The sequence below is a fragment of the Hoplias malabaricus genome, unplaced genomic scaffold (assembly GCF_029633855.1).
Source record: "Hoplias malabaricus isolate fHopMal1 unplaced genomic scaffold, fHopMal1.hap1 H_2, whole genome shotgun sequence".
Classification (NCBI taxonomy): domain Eukaryota; kingdom Metazoa; phylum Chordata; class Actinopteri; order Characiformes; family Erythrinidae; genus Hoplias; species Hoplias malabaricus.
Window position 1 is genome coordinate 121706 of NW_027101325.1, and position 19573 is coordinate 141278.

The 19573-nt window shown below is 41.8% G+C and overlaps 2 protein-coding genes across 4 annotated transcripts in view; one reads left to right on the forward strand and one right to left on the reverse strand.

Moving 5' to 3' along the window:
* LOC136686023 (neurabin-2-like) overlaps window positions 1–16443 on the forward strand; it is a 53702-nt gene extending 37259 nt beyond the window's left edge. The window contains exons 5-11 of the mRNA XM_066659496.1: window positions 1847–1951; window positions 5883–6018; window positions 10143–10286; window positions 10689–10742; window positions 11230–11459; window positions 11567–11663; window positions 11871–16443. Of these exons, the coding sequence (XP_066515593.1) occupies window positions 1847–1951; window positions 5883–6018; window positions 10143–10286; window positions 10689–10742; window positions 11230–11459; window positions 11567–11663; window positions 11871–11924 (820 nt within the window). The 3' untranslated portion in view covers window positions 11925–16443. The remainder of the gene's footprint in view (window positions 1–1846; window positions 1952–5882; window positions 6019–10142; window positions 10287–10688; window positions 10743–11229; window positions 11460–11566; window positions 11664–11870) is intronic.
* Window positions 16444–17368: 925 nt separating this feature from the next.
* LOC136686025 (rap guanine nucleotide exchange factor-like 1) overlaps window positions 17369–19573 on the reverse strand; it is a 56333-nt gene continuing 54128 nt past the window's right edge. For all 3 annotated transcript variants that reach the window (XM_066659498.1, XM_066659499.1, XM_066659497.1), the window contains one exon: window positions 17369–19523. In XM_066659498.1, the coding sequence (XP_066515595.1) occupies window positions 19399–19523 (125 nt within the window). In that variant the 3' untranslated portion in view covers window positions 17369–19398. The remainder of the gene's footprint in view (window positions 19524–19573) is intronic.

Sequence of the window (19573 nt, forward strand, 5' to 3'; positions counted from 1 at the left end):
ATGTGACTGGAATGAACTGCCATGGGGTGTTCCCTGAATGACACAGAGTGGATTAATTTTCTAGTATTAGGTTTAGCGTCTTTTTATCAGATTAAACCTTAGAAAAATTGGATGCAGAAACATGCCAAAAATGACTACATTTTATATAAAGGTGAAAATTGTGTGAATGATTTAAAAAAAAATCTACAAAAACGTCACTGCTGTAGAAAATGCTAGTGTAATAAATATAGCACGGCAGCTACTGAACCTGTTTGAGTCAAGAGGTGAAGAAGGCCTGTTTCAGTTTGTTTACTGCTACGCTCATACTTAACTGAGAACCTGTTTCCAACCTCTGTTCTGCTACAAGAGATCAAAGTACCCCAGCAAGCAAAAGAATAAACCACCTAGACACATACTTTATATGACCTTCATAGACAAGGGGGATTTTAATGGACGGATAAATTCAACCTGATTTCAACACAAGTAAATTTTATTTGAAAGTTTGTTTTGGTGCCAATATCAGTTTTTTTTGCCATAAATCTGAGATAATCTAATAGAAGTAGTTTAAGCCTGAGACCGTAGGAGACCAATAGAAGAGAGTTCTCACAATAGGATAAGAGGTCAACGAGAGGTCATGTGCTTTTAGGCAGCTTTGGGACATGATGCCAGTGTTTACCCATGGCCCCTTTATTTTTCCTAGTTATTTAACAGAATATTTTCACCCTGATTCTGACATCCCACAACCACAATCTGTGATTAGTTATAGACATTACCTTTCTCAGTATTAGTACTTCAGTATTAGTATTTAGCTGTAATGATAAAAAACATCTACATATAATTTACAGAGCACTTCTGATTGTTTTGAAAGAGCATTTTACAATTTATCAACTTCCAGTTCTACTTGTAGAATTCCTTTAAAAGAAACAGTTCAACATTCCAATCAAACAAGCTATACTTCCTCTTAGTATATAGTTCTAAGAATATATATGGATATATATGTGTATATCAGCTGTGGTTCAATTACAGTGAAATCTGGTGCGATTGCTTTGTTAGTGCTCTTTCTCAGACTAAATGACTAAGGACTCAGGTGCATTTAATTTAATGTATGAACACAGTACGTACTGAAGGCATCTAAACAAACCAAACACAGGACTTGAAGTCACAGGATGTGACACTAAATGTGCCATGAGAGAAGAGTGTCTGGAAAAAAAAAACTATTTTCTCAGGTTTGTACAGCAGAGAGATTTGAGGTGTTCTTTTTACACTTTTATTTCTTTTTCCAGTTCGTGTTGTGTTTCCACTTGGTATAATTACCAGCACGTATACACAGCCCAAGTAACACCAGATACCTATGATGTTTGGTTGCTTAAGTAGCACCTTAGAGGTCCTCTGTCTGTCCATCAATGTAATGAGTATCCTGACAGCCCATCTGAACGCTTATAAACAAGCAAGTAAGGCAGTGCTCAGAGTTGCTTGCAGATGAGGCTCTTTGACAGAGTCATTTTATGACAGAGAGGAGAAGACTGTCAGAGAACATTCATCAGTTTAATGGTCAGGAATTAGAGGAGGCATTTAGTTAAGCCGACTCCTGTCTAAACTTTAGGTGTAGAATCTTTTAGGTCATTCCAGAATATCATTTATAACACGGTCACTGTATTTCTTTAACTGATTTTAACTTTAACTGAATTAATGCAGCAATAGCACACAGTGAAATGTTTCTATATTAACATCATTTATCAGTTATCATGGTTGTATTATGAATGAGTAGAAAGTTTGATTTGCATTGTAAAGATGGCATTTCAGAAATGCATTAACAGATTCTGTTTAGTATTTTAGCTCAGTGTTTATCTTTTCTTTCCTGACCCAGGATCCAGGTGAACGACCTGATAGTGGAGGTAGATGGCACCAGTCTAGTAGGTGTGACTCAAAATTTTGCAGCGTCTGTCCTGAGGAACACCACCGGCACTGTCAAGTAAGCAAAATCTTGTGTGGTTCAACATGGTTTCAACAAGATAAGAATGTGAGTCTACCATCATGTGACATGTGATTTCAAACTCAAGATCTGGTTTTCTAGTAAAGCCAAGATATACATTTGACATTCATTCATTCATTATCTGTAAGCGCTTACCCAGTTCAGGGTTGTGGTGGGTCCAGAGCCTACCTGGAATCATTGGGTGCAAGGTGGGAATACACCCTGGAGGGGGCGCCAGTCCTTCACAGGGCAACACACACACTCACACCTACGGACACTTTTGAGTCGCCAATCCACCTACCAACATGTGTTTTTGGACTGTGGGAGGAAACCGGAGCACCCGGAGGAAACCCACGCAGACACAGGGAGAACACACCACACTCCTCACAGACAGTCACCCGGAGGAAACCCACACAGACACAGGGAGAACACACCACACTCCTCACAGACAGTCACCCGGAGGAAACCCACACAGACACAAGGAGAACACACCAAGTCCTCACAGACAGTCACCCGGAGGAAACCAACGCAGACACAGGGAGAACACACCACACTCCTCACAGACAGTCACCCGGAGGAAACCAACGCGGACACAGGGAGAACACACCACACTCCTCACAGTCAGTCACCCGGAGGAAACCAACGCGGACACAGGGAGAACACACCACGCTCCTCACAGACAGTCACCCGGAGGAAACCCACACAGACACAAGGAGAACACACCAAGTCCTCACAGACAGTCACCTGGAGGAAACCAACGCAGACACAGGGAGAACACACCACACTCCTCACAGACAGTCACCCGGAGGAAACTAACGCGGACACAGGGAGAACACACCACACTCCTCACAGTAAGTCACCCGGAGCGGGAATCAAACCCACAACCTCCAGGCCCCTGGAGCTGTGTGACTGCGACACTACCTGCTAAACCACCGTGCTGCCCTAAATTTGACATTTTAAGCATAAAACAGTGATATAGATCTGCTTTGAAACATGTACTGTACATGTATTTAAAGAGGCTTTGTAATTTAACTAAATGAAGAGATTCTGTGTCTTAGAAGCCAGACCTGCAGACGTCCCCAAAGTTATACATTTCTGAACTGTTTACTGAGCAACTGAGAACAAATAGATGGTTGCCACTGAGCAAATGAAGGGTTGTCACAGAAGCTGGTCGTAGGGCAGCACAATATGGGCAAATACTACAGTTGTATTTATGTTGCAGTGTATTAAACACACTTTTGATGGTATAATACTATGCTTAAATATGGGTGCTGTTGTTTGATTATATAATTACATTGATTCATCAATATATACTTAAACACACATGCTCATAACACAAAAATAAAACATGAAAATATTATTTCGAAGCTTATGCATATTGCAGCACTTTGCACAGAAATTAAGTAAATATTGAAAACCTGTCTCACTTAAACAGTGCGGTGAAAACCAGCAGCGCTACCACGTTATGCAGGACAGACTTAAATACCCTCCTACAGAAATGTCCAGCCTACTCCCACCCTCCCACAGCAGACCCATTATTCAGCCCATATCTATGCATGTCCTTGAGCTTGTTTTTGGAGCTGCAAACTAGCACTAGCACATCAGCAGGGGTGTTATATGTGAGCGGGCATATGCGCTTTTCACATTTCACATTTTGGTGTCCTTGCACCAAAGGACCGTTCACACTTTGCTTGCATATTCATTTTTGTAGTGACAGATATAGATAGACAGAATGTAATATATTTTTCAGCAGATTAAATTGCAGTATCTTTTTAAAGTGTATTTCCTTGTTGTGTTCTGTTACACCCGAGGTATGTCAATCACTATCAGATGTTTACAAAGCAGGCTGAAGTCAGATAAACACTGTTCAGTGGGGTGTATCTTCTCATGCATATTCATTAGTCCGTCTGTCAGTCAGTTAGAGAGCCAGTCTGTCAGGTTTGGACAAGTTTGGATGTGTTTAATAGAACAATTCAGAGACAAGTTTGTAGAGCTTTTGAGTTGTTTGTGTAATGACTTCTAAGTTTACATTAATAATGAAAGCACTTATTAGCACTAGAATATTATTCCCGCATTCTAAATACACATGTAACATTTTGCATTGTTGAACATGTCATTATTGCAACACATTGTTATCACTGGTGGAATCTCTTATATAAGCACACACATTTTACTGCTGCTTGTCACCCCAACTGTCACCACAGTGACCCACTTTTTAAAGGCTAAGCACCACTTAATGGACCTCCATGAATATTTCACATTATTGTAGTTACTGACATATATAAGTATGAATTAAAATGAAAATAGCTTCTTAATTTGCTTTAAAACTGACAATTTTATTAAATTGACGGAAAAACCCGAGCTCGCTACGAAAATTCCCGAACGCAACCGTGACGTCACTGGTGGACAACAGCTGAACAACGCCGCGGTAAAACACCGTTATGACTGACTGTTATGACAGTATCTAGCTAAATAACCAACATTATTCATGACAATAGCCTAGCAATAAGCTAAACTCAAATTTAGAGGTACCGTTATTCTTGTAAATGTGATCGAAGTCCAACTCGAATTCATCCGAAACTATAAACCTCCGTAATGCAGCTACGTAGCCGAGTAGAATCTGAGCCCCCGAGTTTAGCGAGTCAAGCTAACATTAACTAACACCAACTAAAACAGGCGAAGTGAGTGTCCTTACCCTGTTTACCTCCATGTTACAGAGGCTCTTGAACACCTTTCGTTGGTTTCCTTACATGCCCATATTTTATATGCCATAAATTTAGTCCATTTTCTGGATATTTTGGGATCTTTGGGCCATTTGTGCACAGATGTCCTACTGTACGTTGAATGATTGCAGCCAAAAACAACACACCTTTTCGTAATTTTGCATTAAATTAAGTGCAACTTCTAGAGTTGTTGTCCACCATCTACGTCACAGGCAAGACGCCTATTAGAGTTTCCGAACACCGTTGGGGGGGGGGGGCAGCTGTCTTTTAAACCTTATTCCTTGAATTAGTAACAAATAACATGTTTTCTGACTATCAATAAACACAAGGTAGGAACTCAAATTCCACTGTATTTATTTGTTTGAGACTTTCATAGAGCTGGTGCTTAGCCTTTAAATGTTTTAGACTTTACAAAACTCATTCTTTCTTATCTCACAGTACAGTATGGATGATTCTATACTTTACACGTATGTAATTATGTACTAATTTGAGTGAGTCTGGTAAGCAGATGTCTTCTCCTGTTCTTTCCTCCTACCACTGTCATTTCAGTGTACTTCTAGTTCAGGCGTCCCCACCCCACTGGTTAGTGTGTTGCTTAGCAACAATAAGGACAGGCACCCTGCCATTCACTCCCCACCCACTGAGAGCCGGTAAATCTCATGAACTCCTGGCCATACGTGACATATGGCCTAGCTTGGGTTTAGATTCATCACCAGCGACAGCAGAAGCACTGCTTTGCCTGAACAGTCCAATACCAGGGCATTTCTTTCATTCTCAGTGAAACTCACTGCTGATCATACTTCCATTTACTGCAGTGTAATTGGCTGTCAGAATATGTTAAAATAAAACGTTCCTAGTAGCTGAAATCATATTAGCATACTGTTGCTGAAAAAATACCAGCTGTCATATGTTTCTGAGATTTCATGGACAAAGAGATATGTTCCTAGATTAACTAAACATACACATTAACATATTTTAACTATAAGATAATTATTAATATCTTGGTGATAAAAACAAAAGCAATAAAGAGTAATAAATGGTGTGTACATATAAGTTATGTTTGTACATTATAAAAATTTTACATTATAAATGTGTCCATCACAAGATATCGATGGTAAAGGAATGAAGCCATACTCTACATTTCTTTTTACTGAGTTGTGTCTGTTTTGCAGAACTGACCGGTTCTTTGTTGTGTGCTTCTGCTACAGGTTTATCATTGGTCGGGAGAAGCCAGGTGAGCAGAGCGAAGTGGCACAGCTGATCCAGCAGACGTTGGAACAGGAGCGCTGGCAGAGGGAAATGATGGAGCAGCGCTATAATCAGTACATGGAGGAGGATGAGGAGGTCAGCTCATAAACTCAGCATGCTTACGTAAACATTTCACACACAGCTGAGAACACTTTCACACACAGACTAAACAAGAACATTAGCAAGAGGCTGAGACCTTGTTTGGTGGATAACCATCACATCCTGAACACATCACTGAGGGAAAAAATTGAGGACACATGGCTACTATGACCACATGTGACAGCTATTATTAAAGAGTTTGAATGTTTAATCAAGTTCCTACATAGTACAGTACACAAGCAAAGGCCGCCCTTTATTTATTTATTCATTTATTTAATTTCAGGTCAGACTGGTACAAGACACTTATTTCTTACACAATATTTTGTTGACATTTTTTATATAATACCCTTGTAAAAGGAAGAAGTCAGAAGTTGATATTATATTTAGTTGTTATGCCTTCTGCGACCGTTTCTGCTATATTCATGTTTGCAGCTTTTGCTTTTTTTATAAATGTACTTATTAACTTGTTTTATATTTGACTAACAATTATACATTTTAACTTACGCAGCAACACAGTGACATTCTGAAATTATAATATGATTAAAAAGGTCAAGTTTATACTACAGGGGGTCCTCGACTTACGACGTTGATTTGTTCCTACGTCGCGTCGTAAACCGATTTTCGGTGTAAGTCGGAACATGCGTACATACTGTACGTAATTAACATACTGTACGCACTTATCCTATCCTAACACCTATCCTCCTCGGTCCCGAGCCTCGTAACCGTGTATTCTTCCGCCGCGCCGCACACACCAAACACGAAGTTCACGTTACGACGTTTACGACGCAAAACCAGTCGAAACAAGGCTTTATACAGTAAATGGGAGATGTGTCGTAACCACGAAACATCGTAACTCGGGACTGACGTAACCGGTGGACCTCCTGTACTGTTCTATTTTGGCTTTTAGAAGGTTACTGCTACAGATTTTAGCTAATGATTTTTCTGTTTTAATTCATAACAAACCATAAAAGCAGTCCTGTTTAGGATAAACTTGGTTTGAGATAAATGTGCAGTTTGCATGATATGTTTCTAGTTAGTTAGTTGATTCAAGCTTCCATTACTTATTGTTGAAATTTGTGTTGTAAATTTAATGCAAATCTAAAGGAGGTGGTATTGTTTTTTTGCTGAACTATCATTTTAAGACGTATAGTACATAGCATGTGGGTAATACAATCAGAGCTTGTTCCACCAGAACTTTAGACACAGTATGTTTTTAGCAGTGGTTTAAACAACTTTCCTGGGAGGTGAATTTGCTGTAGTATTTTTATAGAGTGACAGGTGTGAATTATTGGTAGTATTCACACCTTCATCTGCCATGGTACGTTGTTTGGCCAAGCCCTCTTGTTCTCCTCCTCTAGGCCTGACAGCTTTTGGGTGTGAAGGAAAAATGGTAAATAATTCAGTGATGTAGGATCAGATGTGACCAGGTTGGATAAGAAGTTGGCAAGAAAACAAGCGCAGACTCTTCAGAAAGATAAATACACTTTGTCAAGCTCAAGAGCCGTTAAGTTTACTGGACTCCAGTAGGAGTGACCAGTGCATTGACTACATATTCTACGGTGCTAATACACTGCAATACTTTACTATGATGGACTTACAACTCTCGGAAAATAAATGTGGAATATCCACACTCATACCTCCATCAGTTTAAATAAATCATTTTATAAAAATGAAAATCAATAGAATCTTTGGGGGCATGGACTTCACTTGAACAGATGTGAATTGTCCACAAGATTTTGGCCGCACAATGTTTGTAGCGTGATACAGATGGCAGTATTATACTATATTATACCAGCAATCCAATGAACAGTCTTTTTGTCCACATGCTTTCATATTAGAATTGTAGTCAACATGTGGCGTTTTTCCTGTTTCCTTTTAATGGCCAGATTGTAGTCCTGGCAAGCAATGGTATGCAAGAAATGACTATGCATCTGATGTTGGAAGATCAGCCTCAGTAGTATACTAAACACTGTTATTCTTGGTATATTCATATAGTACTTTATTGTACTGAGGTGCAGCAATCTCGTATAATGCAGTGTACAGACAAGACCACAGTAGAGATGCAATTCCTAACATCTGTGAGTAGTTAATTCTGTGAGGTTCAGTAGCTGCTGGTTATGTTGCATACCTGCAAAAAGTTCTGGTAGCTTTCTGCTTGAGAGCAAACGTGTCATGCCCTATCAATCTTAGCCATGTTGTGGAGCTAAGCTTTCGGTTGGTATTATGCTGCTGTCATTAGAAATGTCTTAACGGCACACAGAAGCAGTCAGCAGGCCCCGAGGGATGGGTTCCTCCTGTGTGTGATGCAGTGCTGTGACTCAGAGAGGAAAGCCATTGTGCTGCCGCAGGAGTCCACGAGCTCATGTCTTTGGAGCGGAAGCCTATTGTTTAAAGCCTTAGGAATCACTGCAGGTGGGACTACTGTAGCAGAGGTCAATAATAACACTGCGGGTCCACTCCGTATGAAACGTAGTGATGGTCCTCGTAAACTCTGGGACAGGCACAAAACATACATCACATATTTTGCAGGTTTTAAAATGGCTTTAAAGGACGTAAAATAAAAGATGAGGTATATTAAGGTTGGGTGTGCGAAACATTGGAGCAGGATAATAATAAAAAATAATTTAATTTGTATAATTTACCTCACCCCAGTTAGGCAGTCCATCTGTAGGTGCAAAGTCTAATCAAGATGGTGGGTGTCCAGTTGGCAAGTTTATTAACATACCCTGTCCAGCTTGCTTAGATGTAAATTTGGTTTCTACAGAAACTCTGCCATCTTATGGACAACCTGGGAAATGTCACTATTGAGGACAACATCCACAGCAAAGACTGAATCTTTGTCTGATTTGGAAAATACATGTACAGTTAAAGGAGGCAAATAACATGTAGAGCCTTAGATGTTGTCTACACCATGAGCTGCAGAAGCAGCTTCATTAAACCCTGTCATTGAATCTAAAGTCTCCTTTAAAGCTCACTTCCAACATGATATTCCTTCAACTGGTGTTTTAATTGTGTAGAGCACTGTCTGCCATGATTTAACTCAGTTGAGTTGTAGTGACTACAGTGGCCATTCTTTTCATACCTAGTAGTATTCTGGTGGAACACCCTTTCATTAGGATGGAGTATTTTGCCATAGTAGAAAAGGTTAGTGGAATGTGTTTATAAGCAAGGACACTATCGTGATGGCACACGTGAGTCCGAACCATGCAAGAAAAATAAACAGTATAACAGTAGGGTGCCAAGCTGTCAGGAATGCGGGGCGGACACACTTGCTAAAACACAATACTTTTATTTAGACAAAAGATAACAAAACAAAGACCGACAGACTTGGATCACACAACAGCATACGTAGACAAAGAAAGACGTAGACAGGGAGACTTGGACAGAAAGACCTAGACTAAAGAGACAGATACAGACTAAACCTAAACAGAGATAGCTAAAGAGATAAACCATGACAAAGAGAGCTTATACAGAGACCTGAACAGAGAGAGCTAATAGACTACAGACAGAAACCACAAAAGTGCAGGAAAGGAAACACTAACAGACCAGAGACACAAACCGACTTGATAGTGAGGAGGATGAGGAACAGACCAGAGACAGACAAACGAATGTGGAATGTCCAACCAAGAAGGAGTCATACAAAGAAACTTAAATATACAACACAGACAAGGGACACCTGAAACAGATAATGAGGGGGCGGGATTACAAATGAGACACGGACGAGGAGGAGGAACAAAGGCATACAATAAAAAACAGAGCCATGTGCAAGAGCTTCACTCACGTATCCAGGTTGCTTTATTTGGTCACCCTTCTGAAGTTGTAGGTCAAAACTACAAAGGCTTGAAATTACCATGCACTCCTCTTTGGCAAAACAACAGAACATTATGAAATTACTCTTGTACTGGTGACAGCACTGAATAAATTAACACAATTCTCTGGAATGTAGCCCTGCTCCCACTCACTGCTGATTGCCAGGGGGTCTTTGTCATCTTTAATGCTGCGAATAAGAGATAAAAGATGCAGTGAAATGTGTTAGTGTTGGTGAAATACAGAAACATGCAGCCAAAGTGCACTGGAAATATGGCTTTTTAGTCTTATCTCTGTCTCTGTTTCTGTTTCAGACGGGTGAGTATGCCACAGATGAGGAGGAGGAAATGAGCCCCATGTTCCCTAACGCCATTGAGGTGTTTGACCTCGCAGAAAACGAGGACATGCTCTCGCCAGTGGAGATGGATCCAGAGAAACTCACCCACAAGTTTAAAGAGGTCAGTTCTGCTGCGTCTGACAGCATCGTGTACTGACATCATCAGCGTTGTTGACTAGATTAATTGTAATGATTCCACTCAACAAATGCATGAAAAAAGACTGCTCGCGGTACATCAAAAGCAGTACAAACGTGGGGACTCCTTGTTGAAAACATTAAAGAATTGCCTGAGGGAAGAGTCTTAACTTCAATACAATAATAAATTACATTTTTTATTTATAATTTGTATATTGTCACTGTCCAGTGAAAAACATGTAAAAACGTAATAAATAAAACAATAGTAGATTGGTTCGTTTTAAAGAAAGTGAAAGTCTAATGCAGTTTATATAAGTACATGTGTTATGTAATTATTTATTTGCTATTAGTTCTTTATTTTCTGTTCTCTACATCATTCTTTCTCCAGCTCCAGATAAAGCATGCTGTAACCCAAGCTGAGATCAAGCAGCTGAAACGCAAAGTAAGGACATCAGGGAGCTCTTGGTATTTCAAAGTTTACAAAGTGCACAGGTGATCAAAGGTCTTCAACAACAGTGTACTCCCCTTGCACAGTCTTACACTCTCTCTCTCTCTCTCTCTCTCTCTCTCGCTCGCTCTCACTCTCTCACTCTCTCTCTCTCGCTCACTCTCTGTCTCTCGCTCGCTCTCTCTCTCTCTCACTCTCTCTGTCTCTCACTCTCTTTGTCTCTCTCGCTCCCTCTCTCTCGCTCTCTCTCTGTCTCTCTCTCGCTCGCTCTCACTCTACCTCTCGTTCTGTCTCTGTCTCTCTCGCTCGCTCTCTCTCTCCCTCTCTTTGTCTCTCTTGCTCCCTCTCTCTCTCGCTCTCTCTCTCTCTCTCAATCTCTCTTGCTCTCTCGCTCTCTCTCTCTCTCAATCTCTCTCGCTCTCTCTCTCTCTCGCTCTCCCTCTCTCTGCCTCTCTCTCTCTCGCTCTCCCTCTCTCTGTAGCTGGCTCATGCCGAGCAGGAGAAATTGCGCTGGCGGATGGAAAAAACTCAGCTTGAACAGACAGTGCGAGAGACAAAGGAGCGCATGGAGAAGCTCGAAGGTTATTGGATGGAGGCTCAGAGTCTGTGCCAGGCAGTGGACGAGCACCTGAAGGAGACGCAGGCCCAGTACCAGACACTGGAGCGCAAATACAGCAAAGCCAAACGCCTCATCAAAGAGTACCAGCAGAAGTGAGTCACCGATTCTTTGGCTCCGGTTTAGGATGTGAGATTGACATTGTTGGCTCGGTGACTACTTACACTTTTGAAATGATACCAAATGATGTCTGTGTGTACAGAGAGATCGAATATCTAAAAAAGGAGACAGCACAGCGGCGCGCACAGGAGGAGTCAGAAGTCGGCCACAAGGAAGAGACAGACAGCCTGCAGGAGAAGGTAGACTGGGAATGTCATTTTTTTTGGATGTAAAATCTACATAGTACATAGCTGCCTTTAATAGTAGGAAGGATTTAGCAAGGAGCCATGAGCCAAAATGGCCTTTTATTATTTCTAACTTGCAACTTTTTTGTTTCTACAGGACCCCAGATGTTTAGTGAGCCATAAAGGAGCAGGCTAAACAATATTGTTGTGTTTCCTCCTTAGATCACAGATCTGGAGACAAAAGTGGGAGCACTGAAGCCCTCTGAGCCCTCCTAAACCTCCCCAGGAACACGAGAAAGAGAGTGGGAAAGAGCGAGAGAAATGCCTTTCAACCCAAGCCATCCCTCGCTCCTACATGTTTTTCCCTTAAAGGCATGCATCTACGGACAACCAAAAGACTGCAAGAAATGTTAAAGGGATGTACCTGGGAACAGGGAGGGGGTGAAAAAAGAATCCCATAATACTTTGCCAATAAAGCCTGGCACAGACTGCCCATCTCTAGTCCTCATGACAGCACACATAATGTAGGACCCAGGATGTTTTCAGTTTCACACAGTATTTGATTTTCTCTTTTGTTTTTTTCTTTTTAAATGGCCCTCAATTAAAAAGCATTACGCTGCTTCCTCTCAGCAGCTCTGCACACTGGCGTTGGAGTGATCTGTGGGCTGCCTGGGCACGGTGCCATCCTGAAAAGACAAGAACGGAAGCAAGCGGCAGACTTTTGTTTTATTTTATTGTGTTTTTTTTTCTCCTTTTTTTATTATTGTTACAGTGTAAGCAAAATGGCTGCTCTTCTTTGACCAGCGTAATGGAGCCCAGGTTGGTTGTACAGCGGCAGTGATGAAAGAGATGATGGTGTCTGTATATATTCTTCAGTGTATTTAAAAATGCTTAAGCAATGAGCCGAAGGGAAGGGAGGGATGTTTAACAGTGGGGGAAAAAATGAAAAGAAAAAACAATATAAAGAAAATAGCCCAGTTTAAGCTTGAGCTGGATTAGTGATACCAGGAGAGGAACTGTAGGGCATGGCAATGAGAGAGATCGCTGATTAGATGCATTTTAATCCCGTATAAAGCTGCAGGTCCCTGCTTCGTAGAGTACAAGGCTGGCTAATAACACCTTCTAATACTTCTACTATACACTGAGTCATTCAGTACGCCATGTTATTGTTTTGTGACATTTCCAGCCAAATCTACTCTCTGTGTAAATTCGTTCTCCTGTATGAATCAGCCAGTCAGACCCCTTACACAGTACATTACAGATCCTCCTCTGGTTCAAACAATCCCCCTTGAAACATGCTGAAAACGACCAGGGCGGAGTCAGAGCTGTGTATTTTCTTTATCTTTAATGCTTACGTTTTTTGTTTTTAAGCAAGAATGGCAAACAGGGTGTGACTTCCTCAAGCTTGACATTCTCTTTTTTAAGAGTTGCTTACATATGACACTTTGCTTTCCTTTGGCCAGTATTAGTGGAGCGATGTAACCTAACGATATTGTTTATCTCCTGCCAAGTAAATCACTCTCCACATCCCGACACCGATGAGCGTTTGGCTGTGGGCAGAGAGCACGTGTAGTTGTGTGTGTCGAAGGTGAAAATGGAGCTTAAATGAACGTAATGTGCAGGACACATGTTGTGAAATTCTCCACAATAAAAGTCCTGTTGCAGCTGGATTAGTTTGACCTGGGGAGGTCGTCGTTGACAAAATCTGTGATTTTAATCTAGTACGAATCGGCCGTGTCTGTAGTTTTACAAGTAGTAAAGACCCTGTTATTGACCGAACCTGGTACTCCCTCAGTGAAATAGTCAAATCTCCCTCAGCCCTCTCCCATTGCACCACAACGTAACATCAAACTAACATGTGTAGGGTTGGGACTACCTTTACTTTATTTATTGATACGGCAGATTATTTAATGCTAATGCAAACTGTCATAATGTATATAATGTATGTATCATTACTGATATAAGGATATATCAGTTCTGGGCTCGTACATTTCCCTCACCCGTCCCTAAAGTAAGAACCGGACCTGATAATTGACGGATCATATCCAGGCGGAGGAGTTGGTGTGTTCTCCCTGTGTCTGCGTGGGTTTCCTCTGGGTGCTCCGGTTTCCTCCCACAGTCCAAAAACACACGTTGGTAGGTGGATTGGCGACTCAAAAAGTGTCCGTAGGTGTGAGTGTGTGTTGCCCTGTGAAGGACTGGCGCCCCCTCCAGGGTGTATTCCCGCCTTGCGCTCAATATTTCCAGGTAGGCTCTGGACCCAACCTTGACCCTGAACTGGATAAGGGTTACAGATAATGAATGAATGAATATCCAGGCAGAGTATCAGATTGTTTCTATGTGTCAATTTGGGAAATTTAGCCAGCACTAATCAGCCATTCAGATCCGTTAATGTGCCATTCCAGAGCCTCCTCCTCCTCCTCTGGTGACTCTAATCCAGCTCAGTGCTTTAGTCACTTCAGCAGAGGCTGTTTAACAGCATGCCTTAAGATAGAACATTGTTTTTCAGTTGTATACTTTCTTCACACACAGACACTTCCTTTTCCTTCAGTCTGATGAGATCCCGGTGAGTCATTACTGAGAGAACTACCAGCTCTGTGGTATCAGTTCATCATTAACATGTGCATTCAAAAGATCGTTATGTGTGGGCAGTGTCTGTGGTTCTCTGGGCTGAAATTCTAACCTTAAACCTAGAGAAAACGAGCTCAGATCAGTGTGAAGTGACGACTGCTGACTTTAGCCTTCGCTGGTGACAAATAAGTAGCTTTTTTTTCCTGCAGCTCTAGAACATAGTAGGGTTCTGTCACATTTCACAATGGAGAATATTATAATAATAATATTAGATACGGCTTTTAATCTGATCTTTTCACCTGTTAAATTAGCTCAGTTCCACTGCTGAGATGACCACAGACAGTTATCGAAGGCTCGGTCCAGGTTTTAAAAGTTGCAGCTGTATTTGGTTCTTTTCTAAACACAGCAGTGACTCTTTTAAAATACAAGAACACATGTAGAGCCTGAAGGATATGCGCTCAATCTCTGGATGCAATAAGAATGAAGGTGTACTGTCTGTAAATTTATGTTCAGGAAGGCGTTTCCATTTTTGTTTGAGTATTAACTCTCAGTTTGGAAGGACAGTATTAGTTTGGGCGAATCTAATAACGATAGCTGTAGTTGTCCATGGCTTTCTAAGATTTCATTCAATCCATTGCTTCCACTTGGTTAAGTCTCTTACATTGCAGTATTGAAAACGAATTCTGGGGTTTTATCTGACCTTTTAACGAATATTTTAGTGATATGACCGTGTGTCACTCGGCGACAATATATAATGGGCTTTGTTAATGTCAGTAGAGTTTTTTTTAAATGTGTGGAAATAGAGCTCAAATTATTCTTTGCTCCGGGTTTGATTGGTTTGCAGTATGTGCAGTTTTCTAATGGTTTGCAGCACATCTCAGAAACTCTGCTCACTCCTAACACTGTGACAGTCCAGGGTCCATCCGAGTCGAGCGTCCCAAGCCGACCTCTGCGCGCGGGTGTGTGTAATCTTATTCACCACAACGCGGCAAGCGGAACTCATCCTTAAAGAGCGCTCTTACTCTAGTCACATTAGGCCTAGGAGCAACCCCTGAACTACCTCAGGTTTTTGTTTTCCTCCTCTTTACTCATTAAAATATTTATGCACATTCACATACGACTGAGTATCATATCAATAACTGGAAAATGTAAATGCATTTATATGTTGGGAGCTGTGTGTTTTGTTTCGCAGACAACATGAGCATGGTATACCCCCATGAAATAATTGAATATTGGATTTCATTGATTGCATGATTTCTATTGGGCCGGACTCTTTTTTGTGTGTGTGGGTGAAGCTTGTCTCTGTTCATGCTGTTTACTGGTGTCGTGACTGTTCTTACTCTGCTCTCTGCGGTGGCTGTGCCGGTGTAACTCTGGTATATCTCTAGATTCTGGACCTTTGATCACTCCACTCAGGTTGAATGACCCTAAGGCAGCGTTATTTAAAACATGGGCCAAATTTGGGATGTTTTTGTCGCTCGTGCGGTTGACTGCATCTCAAAGAAACAACACGGTGGAGGGGAGACGGACTGGGTCAGCCGGATAAATATCAGGAACTTTCAACTGGACTTCCATTATAATTGTACCCATTGAAAAATGGAACTGTGCTCATGTCATTTTTCCATGGGTACACTATGATAGTACCGTCAGCTCTGTGTTGTGGTACAGAGACAAGCTCCATGCTCATTGTACAGGCATGAAAACACAGCTGAACACGATTCATCATGTACATTAGGATCTGGGGGTTGTGTGTGATGTAGAGTAAGAGCACTGACTTTGAGTTCGTTTTAGATTCGTGGTGAATTGGATTATCCAGGCGAGCACCCGATCCGTTTTCCGTGCTTTTGGTGGAAGGACTAGTTAGGATCTGAGGAGAAACACTGGCAGAGTGAAAGCTTCGTTTTCTCCCTGGACGAACAGGACAAGAAAAATGTTGAGTGATATCAGAGCAGTGAAACACTGATCAGATTTTTTTGATTTTACATTCCATTCGATTTGCTTCGCAGATGCTGTAGCCTTTGATGAGATTTGCTTGTTTGTGTATACAGAGAGGAACTTCAGTTCTGCTCACGGTGTAAGAGTTTTACACTCATTTTACATGAACTAAAACTTGACTCCATTCCTTTTTTTTTTTCACTTTGAGTTGCAATCATGAATGAAAGAAAATTGTTTGATTTGAAAGGAATCTCTTGTTCATCTTGCATAATTTACTGTCATTAACAATAAATGCAGAAATGTGTTGAACGAACGAGTGGTTTTTGTTCTGGTGTGTGATACATTGTGCTACTTAAATTATTGTTATTCTGTCTGGGATTATTGAACAGAAATCAAACGGATTAAAAAGTACATTTTTCATGTGCAGTCACACAGCTCCAGGGACCTGGAAGTTGTGGGTTCAATTCCCGCTCCGGGTGACTGTCTGCGAGGAGTGTGGTGTGTTCTCCCTGTGTGTACGTGGGTTTCCTCCGGGTGACTGTCTGTGAGGAGTGTGGTGTGTTCTCCCTGTGTCTGCGTGGGTTTCCTCCGGGTGACTGTCTGTGAGGAGTGTGGTGTGTTCTCCCTGTGTCTGCGTGGGTTTCCTCCGGGTGACTGTCTGTGAGGAGTGTGGTGTGTTCTCCCTGTGTCTGCGTGGGTTTCCTCCGGGTGACTGTCTGTGAGGAGTGTGGTGTGTTCTCCCTGTGTCTGAGTGGGTTTCCTCCGGGTGACTGTCTGTGAGGAGTGTGGTGTGTTCTCCCTGTGTCTGCGTGGGTTTCCTCCGGGTGACTGTCTGTGAGGAGTGTGGTGCGTTCTCCCTGTGTCTGAGTGGGTTTCATCCGGGTGACTGTCTGTGAGGAGTGTGGTGTGTTCTCCGTGTCTGCGTGGGTTTCCTCCGGCTGCTCCGGTTTCCTCCCACAGTCCAAAAACACACGTTGGTAGGTTGATTGGCGACTCAAAAAAAAGTGGCCGAGTGTGTGAGTGAATGTGTGGGTTTCCTCCGGGTGACTCCGGAGGATGGATGGATTTTTCATGCAATCACATGGTGACACTGAAGTAAATGGCTGAATAGCACCCCCTAGCGATTAAATAGACTAAATGTGGGTGTTTCATGAGGTGCTTCACAACTAAATGATCTTTTTATGAAACACAGTTTGACTCATGATTTCATCAGAAGAGGCTTTATTTTAGATGCGTTTTTGTTTCAGGTGGAGAAGGGGTGGAGCAGCGCCTCCCTCTGTCCCACCCACCACCCCACCTCACTGGACATGTCTGAGTTTCAGAGGAGCGCACTGTAAACACGGACTTCTGTACAAAAACCAAAAACAACACCCAGAGATCGTAGTTTTACCCGCTTTTAAAAAAACTGAAACCAATATAATCCAACTAAACCAAGTACATGCTGTACAATTCATCGATCGCAGATAGAAAACCAAACATAACAAAAACAAAACAAACAAACAAACAAAGAAATGCAACAAAATCAGAAGTTATGTACAAGTCATCCACTACGGATAGGAACCAAATCAAAACTGCAATGCAACAAAACCAAGAGGATACGCTGTACAAGTTTTTTCATTGCGGACAGTAGACTCAGTCTCAATATTAGCTTTTAAAATGTACACATACAGTTTTTTCCTCAGATTTACAAAACAAATATTCTCCTTGAGTGTCCATCTCGTAGCTCATACATAAAATAGAGTCTTCATATTTATTTAGCTATTTACACGGCATATGTACACTGAGGCTTTCCAGACCAGCCTCTGTCCCAGGAACAAATCCTGAGAGAGTCACATCCAAGACGAGCCACTTCACACGGTGTGGGCAGCAGCGGTCAGTTTGTCCCTGTGGCCATTCAAGACCAGTGTTGCCTTATAGCTTATGATGGCTTCGCTAAGGATTTTGGAGGAAATCACTGGATTAAATGTAATTCAGTGTAGATTAACAGGTTGAAAAACTTGTGCCTCCAATTATTTTTAACATAATTTAAAAACACCAGTTTTCAAACAGCTTCAGCTTCTTTCAATCTAAATTATTCATGACAAAAGCCAAAGATTAAAATGAAAAAAAATAAAATAAAATACACTGAATTACACTGAATGTCAAAAATGTTTTCCTTTGCCCAGTTAGTTTCTGACAGTAATAATATACATGTGAACTCAGATTTAAAAAGTGTGTTGTAAACAGATCTCTTGTCCGCTGTGGGTTTTAAATTTTGTTAAATCAAGTCAGTTCATCACTGTATTATGGCTGAATGCAAACAAATCCTCACAGAAATTTCCATAAAATGATAGTAATACAGAAATACAGAAGCTGTTACTCCAGCGAAAACAGGAAACTTTGGATGTTGAGCAGGTTTCCAGAAGCTTTTAACCCACTGAAAGCATTTTTAACGGCAGGCTTTAATTTAAAGAGTTCAGCACTTGACTCTTAGTGCACAGATAAGTAACGCGAGAAGTCTAGGGCCTAGGCACTGACAGAGAACGCTGCATGAAAGAGCTGGTCTTGGATTTGGGACTGAATGGCTGAGAGACCGTCTGTCTGAAACAGAGCTGAGGGGTTGGTACAATAAGTGCCTGTGTTGGCTGAGTTGGAGGGTAAGAAAAAAAGGGCACAGGTTTAAGTCCGAGAGGTCAGATTGTCTTATGGTGTAGTGGGATTTTGGTGCGAGGTAAAAGAAGTGGATTCGAGGCGTAGTCCATGCCTCTGAAGCATCTGGAGGAAACGCAGGAAGTGGCAAGATTAGCTCTGATCTGCTCTGAATATGATTCACTTGATGGCAGTGCAAACTGGACAGAGCTCACTGATAGAACAAAAAAGCTAAAGATGCCAAAGAAAGAAGGTAAATGTGGGCAGACGTAGCCCAGAAATACAGAGCTACGCTCACTGGCGAAACACGATGGAAGGCTGCAGACAGATATCAACAGAGCGTGTGGAAATGTTAAATATGAAATGTGCTCTGTGACATTCAGCTCTGTCTAAATGTTTCCCAGAATCCAGCATGTGCCCAGACTAAGAGCAGCAAGAATTCCTGCTATTCCTCCACCATTACTGAGTAAGAGCTGATCCAGCAGTCCAGCTGTCACGGAGCAGCAGAGACAGAGTGAACGGAGCTTGCAGACTGGTCAAAGTGCAGGTCAGGGGGTGGGGTTTATGTAGAGGAGGGTGGGGTTTGGAGGGTGTGGATACGTGAAGATACCCCGTGTTACATGTCTTTGGGCTCCAGCTTGCAGGACATTTCGAAGAGCAGGTTCTGATTGTCGATGACCTGCAGCTGCCGCACATACGCCTTTGTCTGGAGGTGAGATGGGGAGGGCTCTGCGTCCATGACTACAACAGACAGAGAAAGAGACAATGACTTAGATTTTTTAAACTTTTTT